We start from the raw sequence: 24,975 nt of genomic DNA on the forward strand, positions 1-24,975 counted from the left end.
GCAGGGGACTATGAACTGTTCAAACAGGCCCTGCTCCGTGAGTTTGGGCTGACCCCCAAGACGTACCGGAGAAGGTTCCGGAGTCAGCGTAAAACGCCTGAGGTCACCTACCTACAACTGGTCAACAGGATGCAGGGATATGCCCGCAAGTGGACAGCGGGGGCCCAAGCTAAAGAGGACCTGCTGGACCTAATCGTACTGGAGCAACTGTATGAACAGTGCCCGTCCGACCTGAGGCTGTGGCTGGTGGACAAAAAGCTCGAGAACCCCCAGCACGCAGGGCGGCTGGCCGACGAGTTTGTGAACAGTCGGTCAGGGGGTAGCCGGGAGGAGTCCCAAAAGAACAGGCCCCCCCCGATGCAGAGAGAGAGTCACCATGGGACCTCCCATCCCTACCGACAGCTGTTTTCCAACCAGCCTGGACGCACTAATCTGACTGTCCACCGGGTGCAGACAGGGTCGCACCCACCGATAAGATGCTCCCCCTTCCGAGTCACAGGGAAAACTGCTCAGGACCTGGAAAGAGAGGTCCGGGACATGCTGGCTTTGGGGGTGATCCAGCCATCGGCCAGCCCTTGGGCCTCGCCGGTGGTGCTGGTCCCCAAAAATGGACGGGTCGGTCCGGTTCTGTGTGGACTATCGGAAGCTCAATGCCATCACTGTATCTGATGCCTACCCCATGCCCAGGCCGGACGAGCTCCTAGACAAGCTGGGAGGAGCTCGGTACCTTACCACCATGGACCTTACAAAGGGCTACTGGCAAGTGCCGCTGGATGCAGATGCCCGGCTGAAATCGGCCTTTATCACCCCTCTGGGGCTCTATGAGTTCCTGACCCTGCCGTTCGGCCTCAAGGGAGCACCGGCCACCTTCCAGCGCCTGGTGGACCAGCTCCTGAGGGGGATGGAGAGTTTTGCCGTGGCGTATATTGATGACATCTGTGTCTTTAGCCAGACCTGGGAGGACCACGTGTCCCAGGTTAGACAAGTGCTGGACCGACTCCAGGGGGCTGGGCTGACTGTAAAAGCGGAGAAGTGCAAGGTGGGGATGGCTGAAGTATCTTACCTGGGCCATCGGGTGGGGAGCGGCCACCTAAAGCCAGAACCAGCCAAGGTGGAGGTGATCAGAGACTGGCCCGCTCCCCACACCAAAAAGCAGGTCCAAGCCTTTATTGGGATGGCAGGATACTACCGAAGATTTGTGCCCCACTTTAGCGCCATAGCCGCCCCCATCACTGAGCTATGCAAGAAGGGGAAGCCAGACAAGGTGGTCTGGACCGAGCAGTGCCAGGAGGCTTTCCGGGCGCTGAAGGAGGCTCTGGTCCGTGGCCCAGTTCTGGCAAACACAGACTTTGACAAGCCCTTTGTGGTGTTCACCGACGCCTCCGACACAGGACTGGGGGCGGTGTTAATGTAGGAGGATGAAAAGGGGGAGAGACACCCCATCGTGGACCTGAGCAAGAAGTTGCTACCCCGGGAGCAACACTACGCGGCCATCGAGAAGGAGTGCCTGGCCATGGTGTGGGCCCTCAAGAAACTAGAGCCCTATCTCTTCGGGCGACACTTCACCATCTACACCGACCACTCTCCCCTGACCTGGCTGCACCAGATGAAAGGAGCCAACGCCAAGCTCCTGAGGTGGAGCCTGCTCCTGCAGGATTACGACATGGACGTGGTCCACGTGAAGGGAAGGGCCAACCTGATAGCGGATGCGCTGTCCCGGAGAGGGGGCCCCGAACTTCCCCAGGTCACTGGTCACAGTGACCCCGCTCAGTTCAGTCTCAAGGGGGGAGAGATGTGAGGATGTGACGCAGCAGGGAGGGGGGAGTGTTGACCTGGGAATGTGCCCTGGGGACGGGAGACCTGAGAGCCTGTCACCTGAGCCAGGAGGGGGAGGGGAGGTAACACCTCTGCCCGGGAATGTGGACACAGGCTGCAGGAGGGGGCCTGCTAGGGGGGTTTAGTTTCAGTTTGGGGCTGGGTGGAGGAACGCAGGGAACCCCAGGGCTGGGGTCTGAGCTCCCTGCTCCCCCAGAAGGACTTGACTGAGGGGTCCTGGGTGTACCCACAGCTCTGTTTGTTCCTGTTGTCTAATAAACCTGTTTTACTGGCTGGCTGAGAGTCTCAGTGAATCCCAGGAAGAGGGGTGCAGGGCCTGGACTCCCCCACACTCTGTGACACCTCTATCATGGTGTCTTTAAAAAGTTTCCATGCAGCTTGCAGAGGTTTCACTTTTTGCGCTGTACCTTTTAATTTCTGTTTAACTAACTTCCTCATTTTTGTGTAGTCCCCCTGTCATGGACTCACAGATCATGCCCATTTTGGCCCTGTGCGGTCTGTGGGGGGTGCCCCTTTCAGTGAGACAGCCCTTCTCAGGGGTCCACTCTCTCTCGGGGTTCAGCCCCTCCACCTCCTGGAGCTGCACCTCTCTGAGCCTTAGCACGCCTGTTTCTCGCTGTGGGCCCCCTCAGGGAGTCCCCTTGCTCTGGATCCCCAGGGCCTCCACCCCCCGCCCTCCCAAAGGGATGATGCCACCCTGATCTCTAGACCGGAGCGACTCTCCGCCCGTGTAAAACAGGAGGGTTATTGAGCGTCTGAACCCAGCACAGGAAACTCTCCGGGCCTCAGGCCTGGCCCCCCTCAGCCCAGCACATCCCAGTCTCCCCTGCATCCAGGGGGGCTCTGCCTGATCCCTCTCTCCAGCCCTGAGCCCCCCTGCTTCCCCGCTGGGCATCCAATATCACCGGCCCCAAGCCCCGCCTCTGTCCATTGTCTCCTCTCCAGGTAAACAGGGTCGTAAACAGCGTCACCTGGGCCCCCTCCCCTTTCTCCACAGCCCATTGTCCCCCCACTGGCCAGACCCGGCTGGGACTCCCGAGCTGGGCCTCCGGCTCCCCAGGTCACCCATCGCTGGGGTCTCCATTCTCCAGGCCACTGGCCAGGGTCCCAAGTTCCCTCGCTGGTCCTGGGTAACCACAAACTCCCTCTCCCATCACCTCGTTAAACCCGTAGCACCCAGGGAAACTGAGTCCCACCCCCTCTGCATGCAAACCAGAGGAAAACCAAGAAAATCCCCCATAGGAAACAAGGAAAAACAAGTTTCAGAGTAGCAGCCATGTTAGTCTGGATCCGCAAAAAGAAAAGGAGGACTTGTGGCACCTTAGAGACTAACCCATTTATTTGAGCATAAGCTTGCGTGAGCTACAGCATCCGATGAAGTGAACTATAGCTCACAAAAGCTTATGCTCAAACACATTTGTTAGTCTCTAAGGTGCCACAAGTCCTCCTGTTCATTTTAAGGAAAAACAAGAAACTCCCCCACTTCATCACACCCCCTTAGTGAAATGAAATGCTACCGTGATCTGCTCTAGGAATTGTTTCGGGAGAAGCTCTATGGCCTGAGTTACAGACATGCTAGAGCCCTGTGAAAGTAAGAGGGGTGGGGACAGGCGTCCCAGCCAGGAGGTGTGGACTCTGCCTAGGGGTCCCCAGACTGGTTTAGCCTGTTCCTCCCATCGTTCAATCAAGAGCTAAATAGGTTTCATTAGGAGCCTTTTGTTATGTTAAAGTGCTCAGATGAGAGCTGAAATCGCTTGTGGTGGGTGTCACGGGGTCCCTGGGCGATGCTCTGGAACTGCTCCCCACGAAGCCAGTCAGGACTCTGGGGAAGTCTCCTCTCTGGGAGCAGCCTGTCTGCAGGGCACACAGCTCACCCGGCTCCCACCTTCCTGCGTCTGACCTCGGAGCATTCAGCCTCCTCTGCCCCTCCCTGCGCTTCCCACAGCGAGTCCACCCAGGCGGGGTCCTGGGGAAGCCAGAGGGTCCTGCCCCCCAACTCTGCAGTCAGACGGGACTCTCAGCCAGCCGGGGAAACAGGAGGTTTATTAGACAACAGGAACATGGTCTAACACAGAGCTTGTAGGTGCAGAGAACCGGACCCCTCAGCTGGGTCCATTTTCGGGGGCAGTGAGCCAGACAACCGTGGCTGGCTGGGTGACCAGGAGAGAGGAGCCGTGGCTGGCTGGGGACTAGCAGAGAGGCAACGTGGCTGGCCGGGGGCTAGCAGAGAGGAGCCGTGGCTGGCTGGGGACTAGCAGAGAGGAGCCGTGGCTGGCCGGGGACTAGCAGAGAGGCACCGTGGCTGGCCGGGGGCTAGTAGAGAGGAGCCGTGGCTGGCTGGGGACTAGCAGAGAGGCACCGTGGCTGGCCGGGGGCTAGCAGAGAGGAGCCGTGGCTGGCTGGGGGCTAGCAGAGAGGAGCCGTGGCTGGCCGGGGACTAGCAGAGAGGCACCGTGGCTGGCCGGGGACTAGCAGAGAGGAGCCGTGGCTGGCCGGGGGCTAGCAGAGAGGAGCCGTGGCTGGCTGGGGACTAGCAGAGAGGAGCCGTGGCTGGCTGGGGACTAGCAGAGAGGCACCGTGACTGGCGGGGTGACTAGCAGAGAGGCACCGTGGCTGGCCGGGGGCTAGCAGAGAAGAGCCGTGGCTGGCGGGGTGACTAGCAGAGAGGCACCGTGGCTGGCCGGGGGCTAGCAGAGAGGCACCGTGGCTGGCGGGGTGACTAGCAGAGAGGAGCCGTGGCTGGCTGGGGACTAGCAGAGAGGCACCGTAGCTGGCCAGGGGCCACCAGAGCGGAATGAGCAGCTGGGGGTGGGGGGCAGCCAAAGCAAGTTCTCAGAGGGGGGAACAAGCCAGGTGCCTTCTCCCCCGGGCGGGAGGGGAGCTCACACAGACGCGTCTCTGAGCCCTGGGTCCTCACTGACCAGGGACCCCCCCTGTGAGTGGGGTGGGGTGGAGGGAGACTGGGGGGCACAGACAGGGAACTGGTGGCTGTAGGTCTCAGGAACAGGAGGCGGATGTTCTGCCCCCCACATCCTGGTGTGGGCGTCCCACTCACCGTGTTACGCGTATGAATCCGGCTTGTGGCATTTTCCCTAATTAACGCCGGGCGACGTCCCTCCTCTCGTTAAGAGTCTCTTTTCTACACTCAGACTCTGTGCGTGTGAGGGGGGGAAGTTTTACCTCTCAGCGGCGCCCGGGGTGGGCGGTAATTGTCCCAGGTCACTGGGTGGGGGCTGGAGCCGGTTCTGGGTTGTGTCGGTGCAGAGGAACCCCTAGATATTGAACCCGGCCCGGGTGGCTGCCAGCTCCACCTGGCAGGAGGGTTACAAGTTCAGCCCCTCGTTGCGTGGCCAGCTGGACTGAAGGTAAAGGTTATTTACTGATCTTTGTGCAGGGAGAAATCTCAGCTGCAAAGGACACGGCCAGCAGCTCCGACAGGATCAGGCAGGACCCAGCCTGCGCCTTCAGCCAGGAAGCCCTGAGGCAGCACCCCCCCGAATCCCACCTGCTCCCCCCGGCTAGGTCCCCCAGAAACCAGCCTGCTCCCCCCGGCTAGGAATCCCCCAAGGGGTCCCTATCCCTGAGCAGGGCTCCCCACCCCGCCCCTTGAAGCAGGTGCCATGGCAGCGCCAAAGACCTACTCTAGGGTCTTGCAAGAATCCCAGGACGTCTTCCACCGCTTCCCCCTCCAGCTGGTCCACGGGATCCCGCTCATGGAGCCCATCGCCCAGCAGTGGGGCCCCATCGAGGACTTCCAGGCCTGGCCTGACGACCTCCTCATCTCCACCTACCCCAAGGCAGGTAAGAGACCAGACCCGGCCTCCCCCAGCAAGGGGTGCCATAGGGAGTGGGGCAGAAGCACTTACAGCGTGGGGAGCTGCCATCTACTCCAGCCCGGCCTCTCCCATCAGGGGGCGCCGTGGGGAGGGGGTGGGGCGCTGGCTGTGGGGGGAGCTCCTGGCTACTCCAGCCCCGGCCTCTCCCATCAGGGGGCGCTGTGGGGAGGGGGAGGGGCTCTGGCTGTGGGGGGAGCTTCTGGCTACTCCCGCCATGGCCTGTAGGAAGGGGGAGAGGCGCTGGTTGGGGGGCGGCTCCTGGCTACTCTAGACCTGGCCTGTCCCAGCAGAGGGCGCTGTGGGGAGGGAGAGGGGTGCTGTGGGGGTGCTATAGAGAGGGGGAGGGGCGCTGCTCTGCCAGGAGGGGGCGCTGTGGGGAGGGAGCGGGGTGCTGTGGGGAGGGGAGGGGTGCTGCAGGGGGCGCTGTGGGGTGGCGGAGGGGCGCCACTCTCCCAGCAGGGGGCGCTGTGGGGAGGGAGCGGGGTGCTGTGGGGAGGGGAGGGGTGCTGCGGGGGGCGCTGTGGGGTGGCGGAGGGGCGCCGCTCTCCCAGCAGGGGGCGCTGTGGGGAGGGAGCGGGGTGCTGTGGGGAGGGGAGGGGTGCTGCGGGGGGCGCTGTGGGGTGGCGGCGGGGCACTGCTCTCCCAGCAGGGGGCGCTGTAGCATCCTGTCCTACGACTGCCCCTTGCCAGGGGTTCTGGATCAAGCTGCCTGGGCGTGAGCAGGGATGGTGGGGTCTCTGTCTGTGACTGTCTCGCTGCAGGGACCACGTGGATGCAGGAGATCGTGGACCTGATCCTGGTCCGAGGGGACGTGGAAAAAGCCTGCCGAGCCCCGACCCACGTCCGGATCCCCTTCCTGGAGATCTGCTCCCCTCCCTCAGTGCTCTCAGGTGGGTGCTTCCACTCTGCCTGCCCAGGGGCAGGGCAAGGCTGCAACCCCACCACCGCCTTGCTGGGCTCCCCCCGCAGGGCTGACACCCCCTCTGGTCCCATCTCTCGCAGGTGTGCAGCAGCTGGCGAATGTTCCTCCCCCCCGAGTCATCAAGACCCACCTGCCCTTCCAGCTGGTTCCCAAGTCCTTCTGGGAGAACAGATGCAAGGCAAGAGACACTCTCCCCCCCGTCCCCCAACAGCCCTGCCAGTACCCCTAAATCCCAACCCACAGTCACGTTGTTCTCTCTTCCCCAGGTGATCTACGTGGCCCGAAATGCCAAGGATAACTTGGTCTCGTATTACTTCTTTGACCAGATGAACAAGACACAGCCCGAGCCGGGGCCCTGGGAGCTCTATCTGCAGAAGTTCATGGATGGGAAACGTTAGTACTGGGCGAGAGGGTTCAGAGGCCCCATGGCAGCCCCACCTCCCTCCCCACCCCTTCCTAGGCTGTGGGGGCCCTAAGGGATTGTGGGCGTGAGGAAGCTCCCTTGGTTCCAGACCTGAGGTTTCCCCCGTCGGGGTATACGGACCGGTCCTCACCTGCTGGGGGAGGCTAGCAAGGAATTCTGGCAGGAGTCCGTATGGTGATCACATCCTATGACCTCTGCCGAAGGGATTAGGGTCATGTCAGCTTGGCCTCTCTCCCCACAGTGGCCTGGGGCTCGTGGTATGACCACGTCTGTGGATACTGGGCTGAACGGGCCAATCACCGCATCCTCTACGTCTTCTATGAGGACATGAAAGAGGTGAGTGTGGAAGGAGGGGACGGGGGGCAAGGGGCAAGTCACGCTGCCCAGGGGTCTTAGCATGACAGAGTCGTGTCTGGCCCCGCCATGGGTCAGTTCTCTGAAACCACCAGCCTCTGGCACTACAACCTCTGCCGCCCCAGCCTCCGTGGGGCTCACTCTGTCCAGGTTAGCGAGCGGCCGGCGCACACCCTGGCCCCTTGGAGCCCCTCTCTGGAGTTACCAGCCCCGATCCCCTGCACACTCCCAGCACTTCCAGACCCCAGAGTCAGAACCCACCGGCTGGTAAAATCCCCCTCCGGATCCCCGCTCCCCTTTGCGCCGCGCTTCGACGCAGTGACAGCGAGAACCACGAGAAGTTTAGCGTCAAAGAAGAGGGCGTCAAGCCATAGAATGAGTATACTGGAAATAGTTACATAACCTGCTTTCGAGTGCCTCAGTTGGCTCACAAGGCGTTCCCCTGGCTGTCTCCTGCAAGATCCTTAATTCCAAGTCCTTCTCCCAGCATTTTCAATCAGTTTGGCTGAAATCACATCTCAAAAGATCAAGCTCGCTGGTAGCTTCTCCTCACAGACCGAGGGAATAACTTAGGGGTGGCCAGACGTACCCAGCCGCACACAACGATCGTCACATGTTGAAGAGCTCGGGCGTGTGTGCCAGGGCTTCAGCCCTGTGGGGCTCACCTGCCGAGACTTGGGGCTTCAGCCCTGTGGGGCTCACCTGCCGAGACTTGGGGCTTCAGCTCTGCGGGGACAGGGAGTCTCAGGGCTTCAACCCTGCTCCTGTGGAAGCCCCGAGCCCCGACAGGCATGCCCTGTGGGGGGTGAAGCCCCGAGACCCTTCTCCCCAGTGGGCAGAAGCCAGAGGAGATGCGTGGAGGGGCATGTGGGCTCACCTCCCCCGCCCAGTGAGAAGCCATCAGGCCCAGACGGCATCACCCAAGAGTTCTGAGGAAACTCAAATATGAAATTGGAGAACTGCTAAATGTGGCATGTTACTTATCACTCACATCAGCCTCTGGACGAGAGGACGGGAGGGCAGCTAATGTGACTCCGATTTTTAAGAGAGGCTCCAGCGGCGATTCTGGCAATCACTGGCTGGGAAGCCTGACTTCAGTTTCGGGCAAGCTGGTTGAAACTCTAGTGAAGAACAGAATTTATCAGACATTGAGATGCACATGATCTACTTGGGAAGAGTCAACTCTGTGTTTGTAAAAGGAAATCGTGCCTCACCAATCTACTAGAGTTCTTTGTGGGGGTCAGGAAACACGTGGACAAGGGGAATCCAGTGGATCTAGTGTACCTGGACTTTCCGGGTAGTTCTACACTGCCATAAAACGCCCCTGGGTGGCTCGTGTCACTGACTGAGGCTGATCATGGGGCTTGGGTTCCTTAGAATCTAAAATCTAAAGGTTTATTCATAAAAGGAAAAAGATAGAGACGAGAGCTAGAATGGGTTCAATGGAATCAATTCCATCCAGTCATGGCCAAGTTCTCGGCTCAGGCTTGCAGCAGTGACGGAATAAACGGCAGGTTCAAATCCCGTCTCTGGAGAACATCCCCAGCTGGGATGGGTCCTTCAGTCCTTGGTTCAAAGCTTCAGGGTAGCAAAGTCCCTCCAGAGGCCAGACGCAGGATTGAAGACAAGATGGAGGAGCAGCAGCTGCCTTTTATAGTCTCTTGCCATGTGGTCTCTGCTTTCTGTGTCCCAAGGACAAGCTGCCCATCCCATGGCCTGGGAACACCTCAGAGCTCTGTCCCTAGGCAGGGCCCTGCACACCTGGCTGAGTCCCAAGGTGTGTCTGCCGTCTCTCAGTGGGTCAGTTGTGTCGCTGATGGTCCTTAATGGGCCACCCAGCAGGCTAGGCAGAGCTGACCCCAACTTGCCTGGGGTGTCAGCCGGAAGCATAGCATAAGTTTGGACTACAGACAGTATAGAGCCAATACTTAAAACTTTAAATACAAAAATGATACATGCAAACAGATCGCATAATCCTAACCAGCCAACCATAACCTTGTCTTAGACACCTTATTTGACCCCCTTTATACAAGATTTGGTGCTAATACAGGACCTTGGTTGCAACAATGTTCTATACGGTCCCAGTTCAAGTCAATATCGTCACAGAGCCCGAGTCAGCTGACGCAGGCCAGCTGCAGGTATTTTACCGCAGGGGAGACGCTCACTCAGAAAGCCTTTCACAAGCCCCTCACCAAAGGCTCTTAAGCCAAGTGAGCTGTCCTGGGATAAGAGGGAAGCGCCTCTCATGGATCAGTAACTGATTAAAAGGCAGGGAACAAAGGGCAGGAATAAATGGTCAGTTTTCACAGTGGAGAGGGATAAATAATGGGGTCCCCCAGGGGAATGTCCTGGGCCCAGCCCTGCTCAACATATTAATACATTATCTGGAAAAAGGGGTAACCAGTGAGGTGGCAGAGTTCAGTGTCTATACATAACTCGTTACCTAGTGCCATATGGCCATGTCCAGTGCAACACAGGCTTTCATTAAAGACCTCACACCACGTCCCTTGGCGAACTTCTGTGTAGCTACCAGACCCAAGGGATCCTTGTAACCCTTATGCACCCCTGGGCCCTCAGCCAGTTGCCATCAAGAGGCCGTTGGATCAGCATCCTTCTCCCTCACCAGGACCCGGCCCGGGAGATCCGCAGGGTCATGGACTTCTTGGAGGTGGAGCTGCCTCCAGAGGTGCTGGAGAAAATCGTCCAGCAAACGTCCTTCCAGATCATGAAGGAGAACCCCATGGCCAACTATAGCAGTATCCCCAGAGTCATCCTCGACCAGACCATCAGCCCCTTCATGCGCAAGGGTGAGCGGAGGGGGAGGGGGACCTGGGGATTGTGGGGACCCCTTACCCCACTGGCTTTGTCTGGAAAGTTCCCTATACACTGCTCCGTAGCCCTCCGGAACGGGGCCTCGGGGACTTGCGCAAGGTACTCTGGGTAATGCCTGCTTGGTCTGAAGCCTCGCCTTATTACCCATAGTCCCTTGTGGGGGGCCGTGCTCCCTTGGCATTAGCGCCCCATAAGGTCACAGGTGGGGGGGCGGGGTCGTGTCCTTTCGGCTCTTCCCAGGGATTCTGGGTAACTCCTGTTGGGCTGGGTCCCCACGGCATTCTTCCCGGCGGTCCTGTCCTGTGACCCAGCCGGCTGCGGGGCACGGTATGGAGGGGGGCGCTCCCTGGAGCCGGGGTCCCCTGGCTGGGGGTGGAAGGCACTTCCTGGGGAAGGGGCGGCTGCTGCTGGTGAGGGGTCTCCCCGCTGATACCCCCTCTCCTCCCCAGGCGAGGTTGGCGACTGGAAGAACCATTTCACCGTGGCGCAGAGCGAGGCATTCGACGCCCATTACCAGCGCCGCATGGAGGGGACCGGCCTGCACTTCCGGACCCAGATCTAGGGCCCGCCCCGCAGGTGCTGACAGCCCCCCCGCCCCCGGGAACAGCGCTGCAATAAAAGTTTATCTCCTGACCCTGGACATTGTGATACCTGGGAGGGCGTGTCCCAGAGGTGGGAGTGGGGCCTGGTGCCTCAGGAAACTTCCCCTTCAGCCCGAGACAGGATGTGCCCAGGATGGCCCCCCCGCCCCCCCTCCCCGAGTGTCCTCCCGTCGCCTGGGGCACAGGTGCTGCTTGGAGGGTGAGTCGCACCACAGAGAGCTCACCTGTCAGGAAGTCGCAGATCGATGTCAAGCGGGAGGGGTGGGGGGCGGGCGGCTGCATTTCCTCCATGGGGCTGTGTAAATAGCAATGAACTCAGGGTTGTTCTCTGTGAGCCAGGGAAAGGGAAAAGGGACTTGGCTGGGAGGCCCTGCCAGCACCACAGGAAAAGCTGGCAACTCGGGGGGGACAGATTCCATGGGGCTGGGGGGTCTCTGCATTCCCCTGGTCCTCAGAGCCGCTAGCAAGGGCAGGAGTGTAACCCTTTGACCTGAGCAGCTAGCCAAAAATCCAGCAGCTTGTTCCTGTGAGGAGGAGAAATCGGTGGCCGTCGGGGATTTCTTTGATGCAGTTTTGTTTATTTACAAACTGTACAAAGTCCTGCGTCGCGGAACGCAGAGAGACGCAGATACCAGGAAACTGGGGGGTTATTTGCTCAGAGCACCAAGACCGCTCCTCTAAGCCTGCACCCCCAACCAAAAACCTCTCCGCCTGTTTCTTCCAGGGGCAGACACCGCACTGCCGGCTGCTCCCTCAGGCTGGCTCTGACTCTCGCAGGCCTGGTCTCCACTAGGAATGTTCTCCGGCATAGCGACAGCCCTCAGAGGTGTGAAAATCTACACACTTGAGAGATGCCGGTATACCAACCTCAGCCCCAGCGTAGGCAGCGCTAGGTGGACGGACGAATTCTCCAAGCGGCCTGGCTACTGCCTCTCGGGGAGGTGGATGCCTACGCGGATGGGCGAAGCCCTGGCGCACACAGCGTCTTCACTGACGCGCTGGTTAGATAAGCCGGTGACGGCGCTCCTGGGCTCCGACGTGCTCCTGACGTGCAGCTTCCCCGCGGCCCCGTGCGGGGCGGGCACGGGGCGGGCAGCTGCGGGTGACCTGGTACTTCCAGGGCCAGGCGCTGATGGAGCTGGACGGCATCGCGGTCACCACGAGGAAGGGGGCAGAGTCTTTGCCCCGGAGCTGCCCAGGGGCAACGCTTCGCTCCTCCTGCCCCGCGTCACGCTGGCCGAGCAGGGCCCCTACCGCTGCTCCGTGCACTACGGGGGGCAGCGCGGAGAGGGCAGCGTCCGCTTACGGGTGGCAGGTAGAGTCACGCCCTGGCCTCGCCCCGTGCTCCCGGCCAGGTGGGGCTGCGGCACTGGGCCCCTGACGAGCTCGGCCCCGGCCCCGGGATGGCTGCCAGGGTAACCAAAAGCCAACGAGTAACAGCCCAATGTCCTGACAACAGGGCTCGGGCTGACTCGGGGGCCCTGGACCTCACACCCTGCTCTGCGAGCGCTCGCTCACCCTCATCCTCTGCTCCATGCACCCTTCAGGGGCTGGCCGGGCAACCCAGGCCTGCTCAGGGCCCCACAGTGCCCAGTAACCCCCCAAACACAAACCAACCTCTGCCCTCCTGGGGCTGGACCTTCCCCCACAGCCTGTTCCTCCATTGGACCCTCCCTCCCTGGAGGGCCAGATCCTGCCTTTACCTCCCCACTGGGGCTTTTTCCCCCGGCGGCTGCTCCATGGGCCTCCTGGCCTCTTATCGACTTCGCTACTCGGGAGAGGAGCCCAGAGCCGCCCCCAAACTCTCGAATCCCAGACAAGGGCAGGGTTCCTCCCACAGCCCCTTCTGCTCCACACTTCCTGCCTCCATAGGACCCGGCCCCTCTCCCCTCGAACTCAGCTTCAGCTGGGCCAGCCCTCCGCCAGGTGCAGCCAGGTGGGTAACGGGTCTCTCCGGCCACACTAACCCTTTCGGGGCCAGGATGGGGCATGTACCCCATCACGACCCCCTCCGGTCCCCGTTCTGGTGCCGGGGGTAACACCCACTGGGCTCCTGTTAGCAGGCACGTCCCCGGGGAATCTCCCGTAGTGTCCACGGGCTAGGCGGGGGAACCCCCAGGCATTTCGGTTGTGAGTTCAATCCTTGAGGGGGCCATTTAGGAATCTGGGGCAAAAATTGGGGATTGGTCCTGCTTTGAGCAGGGGGTTGGCCTAGATGAGCTCCCGAGGTCCCTTCCAGCCCTGATATTCTCTGATTCTATGATTTCCCCAGGGGCTGGGCTCAGCTCCCTGGCTAGGCAGCAGGTCACAGGGACCATGGCAGGAGCAGGGAGGGGCAGAGGTGAAGGCGTCTCTCTCTCACCTGCTCCCTTTGCCAGGGCCGGAGGAGCAGCGCGGCCTCCTGGAGCCGGGGCTGAGGATCCTGCTGTGGACGCTGCGAGGGGCTCTCCTGCTGGCCATGGCGCTGGGGGGCTGGAGCTGTTACTGCTCTGGGAGGAGGCGTGGGCAGGTAAGGGCTAAGGGCAGAGGCCCCGACCAGCGAGCACAGCATCGGTACTGGCACGGCCCTGCTGCCCTCAGTCCGGTGACACGAGCTCACGGCAGGAAGCCAGGTGCTTGGGGAGGGAGACGCCTCCCCGCGGCTGCATCTCCCCTGTGGGGTAACTGGTCCGAGGGACCTGCCAGAGCTCTGCCCACCCAGCGCTGCCGGTGACCGTGTCCCCCTCTGCCCCGGGCTCTAAGTCTCTCCTTGTTGCCGGCACAGGTGCGGGAGTGGATCTGGACCCCCCGACGCTGGAGATCAGCGTGGGGCGCAGCCAGAGGACGCGGCAGAGGGACTGGCGGGGCCGTCCCTGCTGCGCGGCTAGAGAAGGGGATCCCAGTGAGCACGGCCCATGGAGCTGCCTGTGCATCGCGCCTCGCTCTCACCGGGGGCCCCCGGCCGAACTGCTGATGGGTCCATCCCTGCGTCTGTCAGTCCTGCCTCCCCAGCGAGGTCTCAGCAGCATCCCCGCTCCCCAAGATCTGGGTGTCAATAAAAGCTGCCCATCCCCCTTCCTGTGCGGCAGACACAAGACGCCCCTGTATCTCCCTCTGGCGCTTTCATGCAAACCCTCAGATTCAGCCCCACAGGGCCTTGCTCCGGCCCCTCACTCCTGAGTGTGGCTGGAATGTGGTTCCCCCCTCACTCTGGCCCCACACAAATGGCTGGCCAGTGCCCAGACCAGAGCAATAAACTGTCTCTCTGGACTCCGTGGAGGTGTCTTACTGGGTCGTGCTGTGGTAGTTAAATTCCCAGCAGGTTGGGAGGGGTCCTTACCCTGCACCCCATGAAGAGGGTCAGCGATCCCGACACCTCGAATGGGGGGGTGCTGGGTTACAAGGCAGGAAATGCTGCCTGTGGGAGGAGTCCCTTTAATACGCAGAAGGAAGGTTCCATGGCCATATGGGGTGATGGAACGTTGGGGACCTGAGGGTTCCATGGCCATATGGGGTGATGGAACGTTGGGGACCTGAGGGTTCCATGGCCCTTGGGGTGATGGAACGTTGGGGACCTGAGGGTTCCATGGCCATATGGGGTGATGGAACGTTGGGGACCTGAGGGTTCCATGGCCCTTGGGGAGATGGTACATTGGGGGTGGGAAGGTTCCATGGCTGCTGGAAGTGACAGCTGTCAGACAGACGCAATGGGGGCAGCGGGGCAGCTGGAGAGAGGGGGGCACCTCCTGTTGGTATGTGGGGTCACAAACCTGTGAACAGGGCCAATGCCCAGGAGAACCCAAGGGGTCTGCTACCATGGGAGTACCCGAGTGCCCAGCCACAGGGACGTGTGACTGGGGCAGCACCAGGACATGCCAGCGAGGGACAGGACCATGGCACAGCTAACTAGCCAAACTTCCTCCTTGGCGTCCCGTCCCCCGTGCATATCTACTGGTGTCATGCACTCCGAGGCCCTGTGGTCTCTCTCAGCTCCGTCCGGTCCCTGGGAGGACCCCCCCTTCAGTGTGACAACCCTTCTCGGGGGTCCACTCTCTCTCCGGGGTTAAGCCCTGGGCTCCAGCGCCTCCTGGAACCACACCTCTCTGAGCCTCCAGCACACCCGTCTCTGCCGTGGGCCCCCTCAGGGAGTCCCCTCGCTCTGGCCCCCCGGGGCCTCCACCCCCAGAGGGAGCAATGCCCCCCAATCTCCAGCCTGCAATGACTCTCAGCCAAGGGAACACAGGCAGGTTATTAGTCATCGGGAACACAGCATAGAACAGAGCTTGTTAGCACAGACATTAGGAATCTTCAGCAAGGTCCATGGCCCTTGGGGTGATCATAGAATCACAGGACTGGAAGGGACCCCGAGAGGCCAGCAAGTCCAGCTACCTGCACTGCGGCAGGACCAGGTAAACCTAGACCAGCCCGGACATGTGTTTGTCCAATCTGTTCTTAGTAGCCTCCAACGATGGGGACTCCACCACCACCCTTGGACGCCTATTAAACAGCCTTAGAGTTAGAAAGCGTTTCCTAATATCTAACCTTAGTCTCCCTGGCTGCAGATTGATTCAGCCCGTTTCTTCTTGTCCTACCTTCAGTGGATGGAGAGAACAATTGATCACCGTCCTCTTTCTAACAGCCCTTAACCTAGCTGAAGAGTGTCCGTTTCCCCCCCTCGCCCCCCTCCGGTCTTCTCTTCCCTGGACTAAACACACCCAGTTCTTTTTGTCAGGTCAGGGTTTCGGACCCTTGGACCAGTTTTGTTGCTCTCCTCTGGACTCTCCCACTACCGCCCACTGCGAGCACACCCCAGCCGGAGAGCCGCCTGTCCCGCAACGGCATCACGTTGTCATCTAACCCGCAGATCCTCTTCAGCAGTAGCACCACCGGCCAGGGATTCCTGCGTTTGATTTTTCTTTCCTGAGAGAAGCACTTTGCAGTTGTCTTTATTGAATATCATCTTGTTGATTTCAGACCAGTTCTCTCATTTGGCAAAGGTCAGTTTGAATTCTAAACCTGTCCGCCAGAGTGTTTGCAACTCCTCCCACCTTGATTTCACCTGCAAATTTTATAAGCATAATTACCCTTGAAATCTGGGCCAGTCCCCTCAGTTGGAGTCTTCAGAGTGTCCTTGTTGCTTGAGCATAGGTGGGTTAAGGAGAAAGGCCCAGCCTGTGGCTCCTGTGTCTGTTTTATACCCTCAGTCCATGTGCTTGGGGAGCACAAGTCCAGGCATGTCTGGGGGCATTGCTGAGTCTCCAGGCCAGGTTGAGCAATTCCCCTGGTGTGGCCTCATGCAGGTGAGTCATTGCATTGTAGCTCCCTGGCTGTTTCACACCCCACCCGGGCATTGGTTACTTTCCTTGCTGTTGCCTCTGGGGAGCTCATATCTGGTTAGTTCCCCAATTTACAGCATGGTTGAGTGACAACCGTACAACACAATTCTCATCACTTCACATGCATTAATGATACACACATATGGATAGAGAAATGACTTTCAGCAGGTCATAACCTTTCCCCTGATACCTTATAAGGCCTGCTTTCTGTGTAAGATCATGATTATATAAAAATGAGGAATATGGGGTTCCAGGATGCTCCCCCAAGGTATCGAATGTCACACCCACCTTATAATAATTTCATCTAGACCACATTTCTCTGGTTTGCTTATGAGAATGTCCTGTGGGACTGTGTCAAAAGCCTTACCAAATATCAAGATATATCTTGGCTAGTGCTTCCCACCTAATTACTAGACCAACAACTCTGTCAAAAAAAACAACTTATGGGCTGTTATAGAGGATAAGAACATAAAAGTGGCCATACTGGGTCAGACCAAAGATCCATCTAGCCCAGTAACCTGTCTTCTGACAGTGGCCAATGCCAGATGCCCCAGAGGGAATGAACAGAATAGGTAATCGTCAGGTGATCCATCCCCTGTGCCCATTGCCAGCTTCTGGCAAACAGAGGCTACAGACACCATCCCTGCCCATCCTGGCTAATAGCCACTGATGGACCTTTCCTCCGTTAACTTATCTAGTTCTTTTTTGAACCCTTGGCCTTCACAACATCCCCTGGCAAGGAGTTCCACAGGTTGACTGTGCGTTGTGTGAAGAAGTACTTCCTTTTGTTTGTTTTAAACCTGCTGCCTATTAATTTCATTGGGTGACCCCTAGTTCTTGTGTTATGAGAAGGAGTAAATAACACTTCTTTATTTACTTTCTCATACCAGTCATGATTTTATAGACCTCTATCAGATCACCCTTAGTCGTCTCTTTTCCAAGCTGAAAAGTCCCAGTCTTATTAATCTCTTCTCATATGGCAGACACCCCATACCCCTAATCGTTATGGTTGCCCTTTTCTGTATCTTTTTCAATTCCAATAGATCTGTTTTGAGATGGGGCAACCACATCTGCACACAGTATTCAAGATGTGGGCGGACCATGAATTTATATAGAGGCAGCATGATATTTTCTGTCTTATTACCTCTCCCTTTCCTAATTGTGATGAAGTTGGGGATTTTTGTAGTGTTTTACGTGAATAGTGTGTGCCTCAGTTTCCCTGTGTGCTGCATGTTTAACAAGGTGATGGGAGAGAGTTTGTTGTTGCAGAGGACGAGGTGTGACCTCGCCTGGCAGCCGGGACCCCCAGACAACGGCCTGGAGATGGGGAACCCTAACAGCTGGTGACCTGGTGACTAAGAGGTCTCTAATGACACCTCAATCTGGGACAGTTCCTCAGATTTTTCACCTAAACAGAATGGCTCAGCTTGGGGAATCTCCCTCACATTCTCTGCAGTGAAGACGGATGCAAAGAATTCATTTAGTTTCTCTGCAATGGCCTTATCGTCCTTGAGTGCTCCTTTAGCACCTCGACCGTCCAGTGGCCCCACGGGTTGTTTAGCAGGCTTCCTGCTTCCGATGTACTTGAAAAATTTTATGCTATTATTTTTTGAGTCTTTGGCCAGCTGTTCTTCAAATTCTCTTTTGGCCTTCCTACTTGTATTTTTACACTGCATTTGCCAGAGTTCGTGCTCCTTTCTATTTTCCTCACTAGGATTTAACTTCCACTTTTTAGAGGATGCCTTTTTGCCTCTCACTGCTTCTTTTACTTTGTTGTTTAGCCACGGTGGCACTTTTTTGGTTCTCTTACTATGTTTTTTAATTTGGGGTATAGATTTCAGTTGAGCCTCTTGTGAGGATGTGACACAGCAGGGAGAGGGGAGTGTTGACTTGGGAATGTGCCCTGGGGATGGGAGACCTGAGAGCCTGTCACCTGAGCCAGGAGGGGGAGGGGAAGGTAACACCTCTGCCCAGGAATGTGAAGACAGGCTGCAGGAGGGGGCCTGCTGGGGGGGTTTAGTTTCAGTTTGGGGCTGGGTGGAGGAACGCAGGGAACCCCAGGGCTGGGGTCTAAGCTCCCTGCCCCCCAGAAGGACTTGACTGAGGGGTCCTAGTTGTACCCACAACCTCTGTTTTGGATTGTGTTCCTGTTGTCCAATAAACCTTCTGTTTTACTGGCTGGCTGAGAGTCATGGTGAATCCCAGGAAGAGGGGTGCATGGCCTGGACTCCCCCACACTCCGTGACAACTGGTGGCAGCGGTGGGATGTACTGCACCCCGTGAACGGCGCTTCCTGCAGTAAGTGACTGGGGAGCAGTAAAACGAAGGGGGATTGACGGGGACCAGGTGTGCTGAAGATTCAGAGACAGACGGTTTCAGGGGGCGGTTAACCCCTGGGAGTGTGTGACCAGAGAGAAGGACTTTTGCAGTAACAGGGTCCCCCGGGGGATCGCAGCGAGCGTTCCCAGGGGCGGAGGAGTCTGCAGCTCGACCCTGGCAAAGAGGTGGTGACCTCAAGAAGGACTGGCACACGAGGGGCTTTTCCTGGAAACTGTGGAAAGCTGCCCGGCCTGCGAGTGGCCAGCAGGGAGATGTACGCTAAACGCCTGAAGAGCGACCTGGTGGAGCTGTGCAGGCAGAGGGTCTGCGCATCGGGAGGTCCACCAAGGAACAGCTGATTGCCCAGCTGGAGGAGAGGGATCGCTTGGATGACCCGATCCCTGTCCCGGAGGGAAGCCACCCGGCGGACGCAGCGTGGGCCCTGGGGCCTGACCGGGCTGGGAGGGGTAAGACTGCTGCCGAGGACATCCCGAGACCCTTCCTACCTATGCCTGGGGGAGGGATTGGGGGAAGCCCGGTGAATACCGAGGGTCCCCTGACCCCGGCAGCCAGCAGGGGATCCTCCCGGCGGCGCTCCCCGTCCCTGGAGCGGATGCGGCTGGAATGGGAGAGGGAGAGGAAAATGAGGGAGCTGGAGGATCATGAAAAACAACGTCAACATGAGGAGAAACAACGTCAACATGAGCAAGGGGAGAAGGAGAAACAAAGACAGCATGAACTGGAGCTGGCCAGGCTGAGGAGCAGTGGGGCCCCGGCTGCGGTGAGTGCGGGGGGACCCCAGACTGCAAGGAGCTTTGATAAGTGCGTCCTGGCCCAGCGGAAGGAGGGGGAGGACATAGATAGCTTCCTGACGGCCTTTGAGAATGCCTGCGAGATGCACAGGGTTGACCCTGCAGACAGGCTCCAGTTCCTCACCCCCTTACTGGACCCCAAAGCCGTGGAGGTCTACAGCCGAACGACAGGGGCGGAGGCAGGGGACTACGAACTGTTCAAACAGGCCCTGCTCCGTGAGTTTGGGCTGACCCCCGAGATGTACCGGAGAAGGTTCCGGAGTCAGCGTAAAACGCCTGAGGTCACCTACCTACAACTGGTCAACAGGATGCAGGGATATGCCCGCAAGTGGACAGCGGGGGCCCAAACTAAAGAGGACCTGCTTGACCTGTTCGTACTGGAGCACCTGTATGAACAGTGCCCTTCCGACCTGAGGCTGTGGCTGGTGGACACAAAGCTCGCGAACCCCCAGCACGCAGGGCGGCTGGCCGACGAGTTTGTGAACAGTCGGTCAGGGGGTAGCCGGGAGGAGTCCCAAAAGAACAGGCCCACCCCAATGCAGAGAGAGAGTCACCATGGGACCTCCCATCCCTACCGACAGCTGTTTTCCAACCAGCCTGGACGCACTAATCTGACTGTCCACCGGGTGCAGACAGGGTCGCACCCGCTGATAAGATGCTCCCCATTCTGAGTCACGGGGAAAACTGCTCAGGACCTGGAAAGAGAGGTCAGGGACATGCTGGCTTTGGGGGTGATCCAGCCATCTGCCAGCCCTTGGGCCTCGCGGTGGTGCTGGTCCCCAAAATGGACGGGTCGGTCCGGTTCTGTGTGGACTATCGGAAGCTCAATGCCATCACTGTATCTGATGCCTACCCCATGCCCAGGCCGGACGAGCTCCTAGACAAGCTGGGAGGAGCTCGGTACCTTACCACCATGGACCTTACAAAGGGCTACTGGCAAGTGCCGCTGGATGCAGATGCCCGGCTGAAATCGGCCTTTATCACCCCTCTGGGGCTCTATGAGTTCCTGACCCTGCCTTTCGGCCTCAAGGGAGCGCCGGCCACCTTCCAGCGCCTGGTGGACCAGCTCCTGAGGGGGATGGAGAGTTTTGCCGTGGCGTATATTGACGACATCTGTGTCTTTAGCCAGACCTGGGAGGACCACGTGTCCCAGGTTAGACAAGTGCTGGACCGACTCCAGGGGGCTGGGCTGACTGTAAAAGCGGAGAAGTGCAAGGTGGGGATGGCTGAAGTATCTTACCTGGGCCATCGGGTGGGGAGCGGCCGCCTAAAGCCGGAACCAGCCAAGGTGGAGGTGATCAGAGACTGGCCCGCTCCCCACACCAAAAAGCAGGTCCAAGCCTTTATTGGGATGGCCGGATACTACCGAAGATTTGTGCCCCACTTTAGCGCCATAGCCACCCCCATCACTGAGCTATGCAAGAAGGGGAAGCCAGACAAGGTGGTCTGGACCGAGCAGTGCCAGGAGGCTTTCCGCGCGCTGAAGGAGGCTCTGGTCAGTGGCCCAGTTCTGGCAAACCCAGACTTTGAGAAGCCCTTTGTGGTATTCACCGACGCCTCAGACATGGGACTGGGGGCTGTGTTAATGCAGGAGGATGAAAAGGGGGAGAGACACCCCATCGTGGACCTGAGCAAGAAGTTGCTACCCCGGGAGCAACACTACGCGGCCATCGAGAAGGAGTGCCTGGCCATGGTGTGGGCCCTCAAGAAACTAGAGCCCTATCTCTTCGGGCGACACTTCACCGTCTACACCAACCACTCTCCCCTGACCTGGCTGCACCAGATGAAAGGAGCCAACGCCAAACTCCTGAGATGGAGCCTGCTCCTGCAGGATTACGACATGGACGTGGTCCACGTGAAGGGAAGGGCCAACCTGATAGCGGATGCGCTGTCCCGGAGAGGGGGCCCCGAACTTCCCCAGGTCACTGGTCACAGTGACCCCGCTCAGTTCAGTCTCGAAGGGGGGAGAGATGGGACGATGTGATGCAGCAGGGAGGGGGGAGGGTTGACCTGGGAATGTGCCCTGGGGACGGGAGACCTGAGAACCTGTCACCTGAGCCAGGAGGGGGAGGGGGAGGTAACACCTCTGCCCAGGAATGTGGACGGAGGCTGCAGGAGGGGGCCTGCTAGGGGGGTGTAGTTTTCAGTTTGGGGCTGGGTGGAGGAACACAGGGAACCCCAGGGCTGGGGTCTGAGCTCCCTGCTCCCCCAGAAGGACTTGACTGAGGGGTCCTGGTTGTACCCACAGCTCTGTTTGTTCCTGTTGTCCAATAAACCTTCTGTTTTACTGGCTGGCTGAGAGTCTCAGTGAATCCCAGGAAGAGGGGTGCAGGGCCTGGACTCCCCCACACTCTGTGACACCTCTATCATGGTGTCTTTAAAAAGTTTCCATGCAGCTTGCAGAGGTTTCACTTTTTGCGCTGTACCTTTTAATTTCTGTTTAACTAACTTCCTCATTTTTGTGTAGTCCCCCTGTCATGGACTCACAGATCATGCCCATTTTTGGCCCTGTGCGGTCTGTGGGGGGTGCCCCTTTCAGTGAGACAGCCCTTCTCAGGGGTCCACTCTCTCTCGGGGTTCAGCCCCTCCACCTCCTGGAGCTGCACCTCTCTGAGCCTTAGCACGCCTGTTTCTCGCTGTGGGCCCCCTCAGGGAGTCCCCTTGCTCTGGATCCCCAGGGCCTCCACCCCCCGCCCTCCCAAAGGGATGATGCCACCCTGTTCTCTAGACCGGAGCGACTCTCCGCCAGCGTAAAACAGGAGGGTTATTGAGCGTCTGAACCCAGCACAGGAAACTCTCCGGGCCTCAGGCCTGGCCCCCCTCAGCCCAGCACATCCCAGTCTCCCCTGCATCCGGGGGGGCTCTGCCTGATCCCTCTCTCCAGCCCTGAGCCCCCCTGCTTCCCCGCTGGGCATCCAATATCACCGGCCCCAAGCCCCGCCTCTGTCCATTGTCTCCTCTCCAGGTAAACAGGGTCATAAACAGCGTCACCTGGGCCCCCTCCCCTTTCTCCACAGCCCATTGTCCCCCCACTGGCCAGACCCGGCTGGGACTCCCGAGCTGGGCCTCCGGCTCCCCAGGTCACCCATCGCTGGGGTCTCCATTCTCCAGGCCACTGGCCAGGGTCCCAAGTTCCCTTGCTGGTCCTGGGTAACCACAAACTCCCTCTCCCATCACCTCGTTAAACCCGTAGCACCCAGGGAAACTGAGTCCCACCCCTTCTGCATGCAAATCAGAGGAAAACCAAGAAAATCCCCCATAGGAAACAAGGAAAAACAAGTTTCAGAGTAGCAGCCGTGTTAGTCTGGATCCGCAAAAAGAACAGGAGGACTTGTGGCACCTTAGAGACTAACCCATTTATTTGAGCATAAGCTTTCGTGAGCTACAGCATCCGATGAAGTCAGCTATAGCTCACGACAGCTTATGTTCAAACACATTTGTTAGTCTCTAAGGTGCCACAAGTCCTCCTGTTCATTTTAAGGAAAAACAAGAAACTCCCCCACTTCATCACACCCCCTTAGTGAAATGAAATGCTACTGTGATCTGCTCTAGGAATTGTTTCGGGAGAAGCTCTATGGCCTGAGTTACAGCCATGCTAGAGCCCTGTGAAAGTAAGAGGGGTGGGGACAGGCGTCCCAGCCAGGAGGTGTGGACTCTGCCTAGGGGTCCCCAGACTGGTTTAGCCTGTTCCTCCCATCGTTCAATCACAGAGCTAAATAGGTTTCATTAGGAGCCTTTTGTTACGTTAAAGTGCTCAGATGAGAGCTGAAATCGCTTGTGGTGGGTGTCACGGGGTCCCCGGGCGATGCTCTGGAACTGCTCCCCACGAAGCCAGGCAGGACTCTGGGGAAGTCTCCTCTCTGGGAGCAGCCTGTCTGCAGGGCACACAGCTCACCCGGCTCCACCTTCCTGCGTCTGACCTCGGAGCATTCAGCATCCTCTGCCCCTCCGGGCGCTTCCCACAGCGAGTCCACCCGGGCGGGATCCTGGGGAAGCCAGAGGGTCCTGCCCCCCAGCTCTGCAGTCAGACGGGACTCTCAGCCAGCCGGGGAAACAGGAGGTTTATTAGACAACAGGAACATGGTCTAACACAGAGCTTGTAGGTGCAGAGAACAGGACCCCTCAGCTGGGTCCATTTTCGGGGGCAGTGAGCCAGACAACCGTGGCTGGCTGGGTGACCAGGAGAGAGGAGCCGTGGCTGGCTGGGGACTAGCAGAGAGGCAACGTGGCTGGCCAGGGGCTAGCAGAGAGGAGCCGTGGCTGGCTGGGGACTAGCAGAGAGGAGCCGTGGCTGGCCGGGGACTAGCAGAGAGGCACCGTGGCTGGCCGGGGGCTAGCAGAGAGGAGCTGTGGCTGGCTGGGGGCTAGCAGAGAGGCACTGTGGCTGGCCGGGGACTAGCAGAGAGGCACCGTGGCTGGCCGGGGACTAGCAGAGAGGAGCCGTGGCTGGCCGGGGGCTAGCAGAGAGGAGCCGTGGCTGGCTGGGGACTAGCAGAGAGGAGCCGTGGCTGGCCGGGGGCTAGCAGAGAGGAGCTGTGGCTGGCTGGGGACTAGCAGAGAGGCACTGTGGCTGGCCGGGGGCTAGCAGAGAGGAGCCGTGGCTGGCCGGGGACTAGCAGAGAGGCACCGTGGCTGGCCGGGGACTAGCAGAGAGGAGCCGTGGCTGGCCGGGGACTAGCAGAGAGACACCGTGGCTGGCGGGGTGACTAGCAGAGAGGTACCGTGGCTGGCCAGGGGCTAGCAGAGAAGAGCCGTGGCTGGCTGGGGACTAGCAGAGAGGCACCGTGGCTGGCGGGGTGACTAGCAGAGAGGCACCGTGGCTGGCCGGGGGCTAGCAGAGAGGCACCGTGGCTGGCGGGGTGACTAGCAGAGAGGAGCCGTGGCTGGCTGGGGACTAGCAGAGAGGCACCGTAGCTGGCCAGGGGCCAGCAGAGCGGAATGAGCAGCTGGGGGTGGGGGGCAGCCAAAGCAAGTTCTCAGAGGGGGGAACAAGCCAGGTGCCTTCTCCCCCGGGCGGGAGGGGAGCTCACACAGACGCGTCTCTGAGCCCTGGGTCCTCACTGACCAGGGACCCCCCCGTGAGTCGGGTGGGGTGGAGGGAGACTGGGGGGCACAGACAAGGAACTGGTGGCTGTAGGTCTCAGGAACAGGAGGCGGATGTTCTGCCCCCCACATCCTGGTGTGGGTGTCCCGCTCACAGTGTTACGTGTATGAATCCGGCTTGTGGCATTTTCCCTAATTAACGCCGGGCGACGTCCCTCCTCTCGTTAAGAGTCTCTTTTCTACACTCAGACTCTGTGCGTGTGAGGGGGGGAAGTTTTACCTCTCAGCGGCGCCCGGGGTGGGCGGTAATTGTCCCAGGTCACTGGGTGGGGGCTGGAGCCGGTTCTGGGTTGTGTCGGTGCAGAGGAACCCCTAGATATTGAACCCGGCCCGGGTGGCTGCCAGCTCCACCTGGCAGGAGGGTTACAAGTTCAGCCCCTCGTTGCGTGGCCAGCTGGACTGAAGGTAAAGGTTATTTACTGATCTTTGTGCAGGGAGAAATCTCAGCTGGAAAGGACACGGCCAGCAGCTCCGACAGGATCAGGCGGGACCCAGCCTGCGCCTTCAGCCAGGAAGCCCTGAGGCAGCACCCCCCCGAATCCCACCTGCTCCCCCCGGCTAGGTCCCCCAGAAACCAGCCTCCTCCCCCCGGCTAGGTCCCCCAGAAACCAGCCTCCTCC

At 59.3% G+C, this 24,975-nt stretch overlaps 1 protein-coding gene and 1 long non-coding RNA gene across 13 annotated transcripts; one reads left to right on the forward strand and one right to left on the reverse strand.

The window, feature by feature from the left end:
• The first annotated feature begins 5,277 nt into the window (after positions 1-5,277).
• On the forward strand, positions 5,278-24,908 carry LOC119566301 (sulfotransferase 1 family member D1). 12 transcript variants are annotated; one of them, XM_043548264.1, is made up of 10 exons: positions 5,278-5,637; positions 6,434-6,562; positions 6,675-6,772; positions 6,861-6,987; positions 7,260-7,354; positions 9,999-10,179; positions 10,654-11,005; positions 11,531-12,121; positions 13,185-13,315; positions 13,571-14,062. In XM_043548264.1, exons 1-7 carry the CDS (start codon positions 5,457-5,459, stop codon positions 10,764-10,766), a joined length of 924 nt encoding a protein of 307 aa, XP_043404199.1. In that variant the 5' UTR covers positions 5,278-5,456; the 3' UTR covers positions 10,767-11,005; positions 11,531-12,121; positions 13,185-13,315; positions 13,571-14,062. The 12 variants fall into 12 exon arrangements, with proteins under 12 accessions (XP_043404199.1, XP_043404201.1, XP_043404200.1 ...); XM_043548266.1 differs by having other exon boundaries at positions 11,531-11,632; XM_043548265.1 differs by having other exon boundaries at positions 10,654-10,780.
• LOC122466145 lies at positions 17,719-21,664 on the reverse strand. The gene is made up of 2 exons (XR_006291453.1): positions 21,614-21,664; positions 17,719-17,968 (listed from the first exon to the last, which is right to left on the reverse strand). It is a non-coding gene; the product is annotated as an uncharacterized LOC122466145 (long non-coding RNA).
• Positions 24,909-24,975: the final 67 nt, after the last annotated feature.

This window comes from Chelonia mydas, chromosome 6 (genome assembly GCF_015237465.2).
Source record: "Chelonia mydas isolate rCheMyd1 chromosome 6, rCheMyd1.pri.v2, whole genome shotgun sequence".
NCBI classification, from domain to species: domain Eukaryota; kingdom Metazoa; phylum Chordata; order Testudines; family Cheloniidae; genus Chelonia; species Chelonia mydas.

Coding starts and splice junctions, on each gene's coding strand:
- LOC119566301 (XM_043548260.1), top strand. CDS start 11,602: ATGTTCTCCGGCATAGCGACAGCCCTCAGAGGTGTGAAAATCTACACA. Junction 12,122..13,078: donor CGTCCGCTTACGGGTGGCAG/GTAGAGTCACGC, acceptor TGATTTCCCCAG/GGGCTGGGCTCAGCTCCCTG. Junction 13,316..13,570: donor CTGGGAGGAGGCGTGGGCAG/GTAAGGGCTAAG, acceptor TTGCCGGCACAG/GTGCGGGAGTGGATCTGGAC.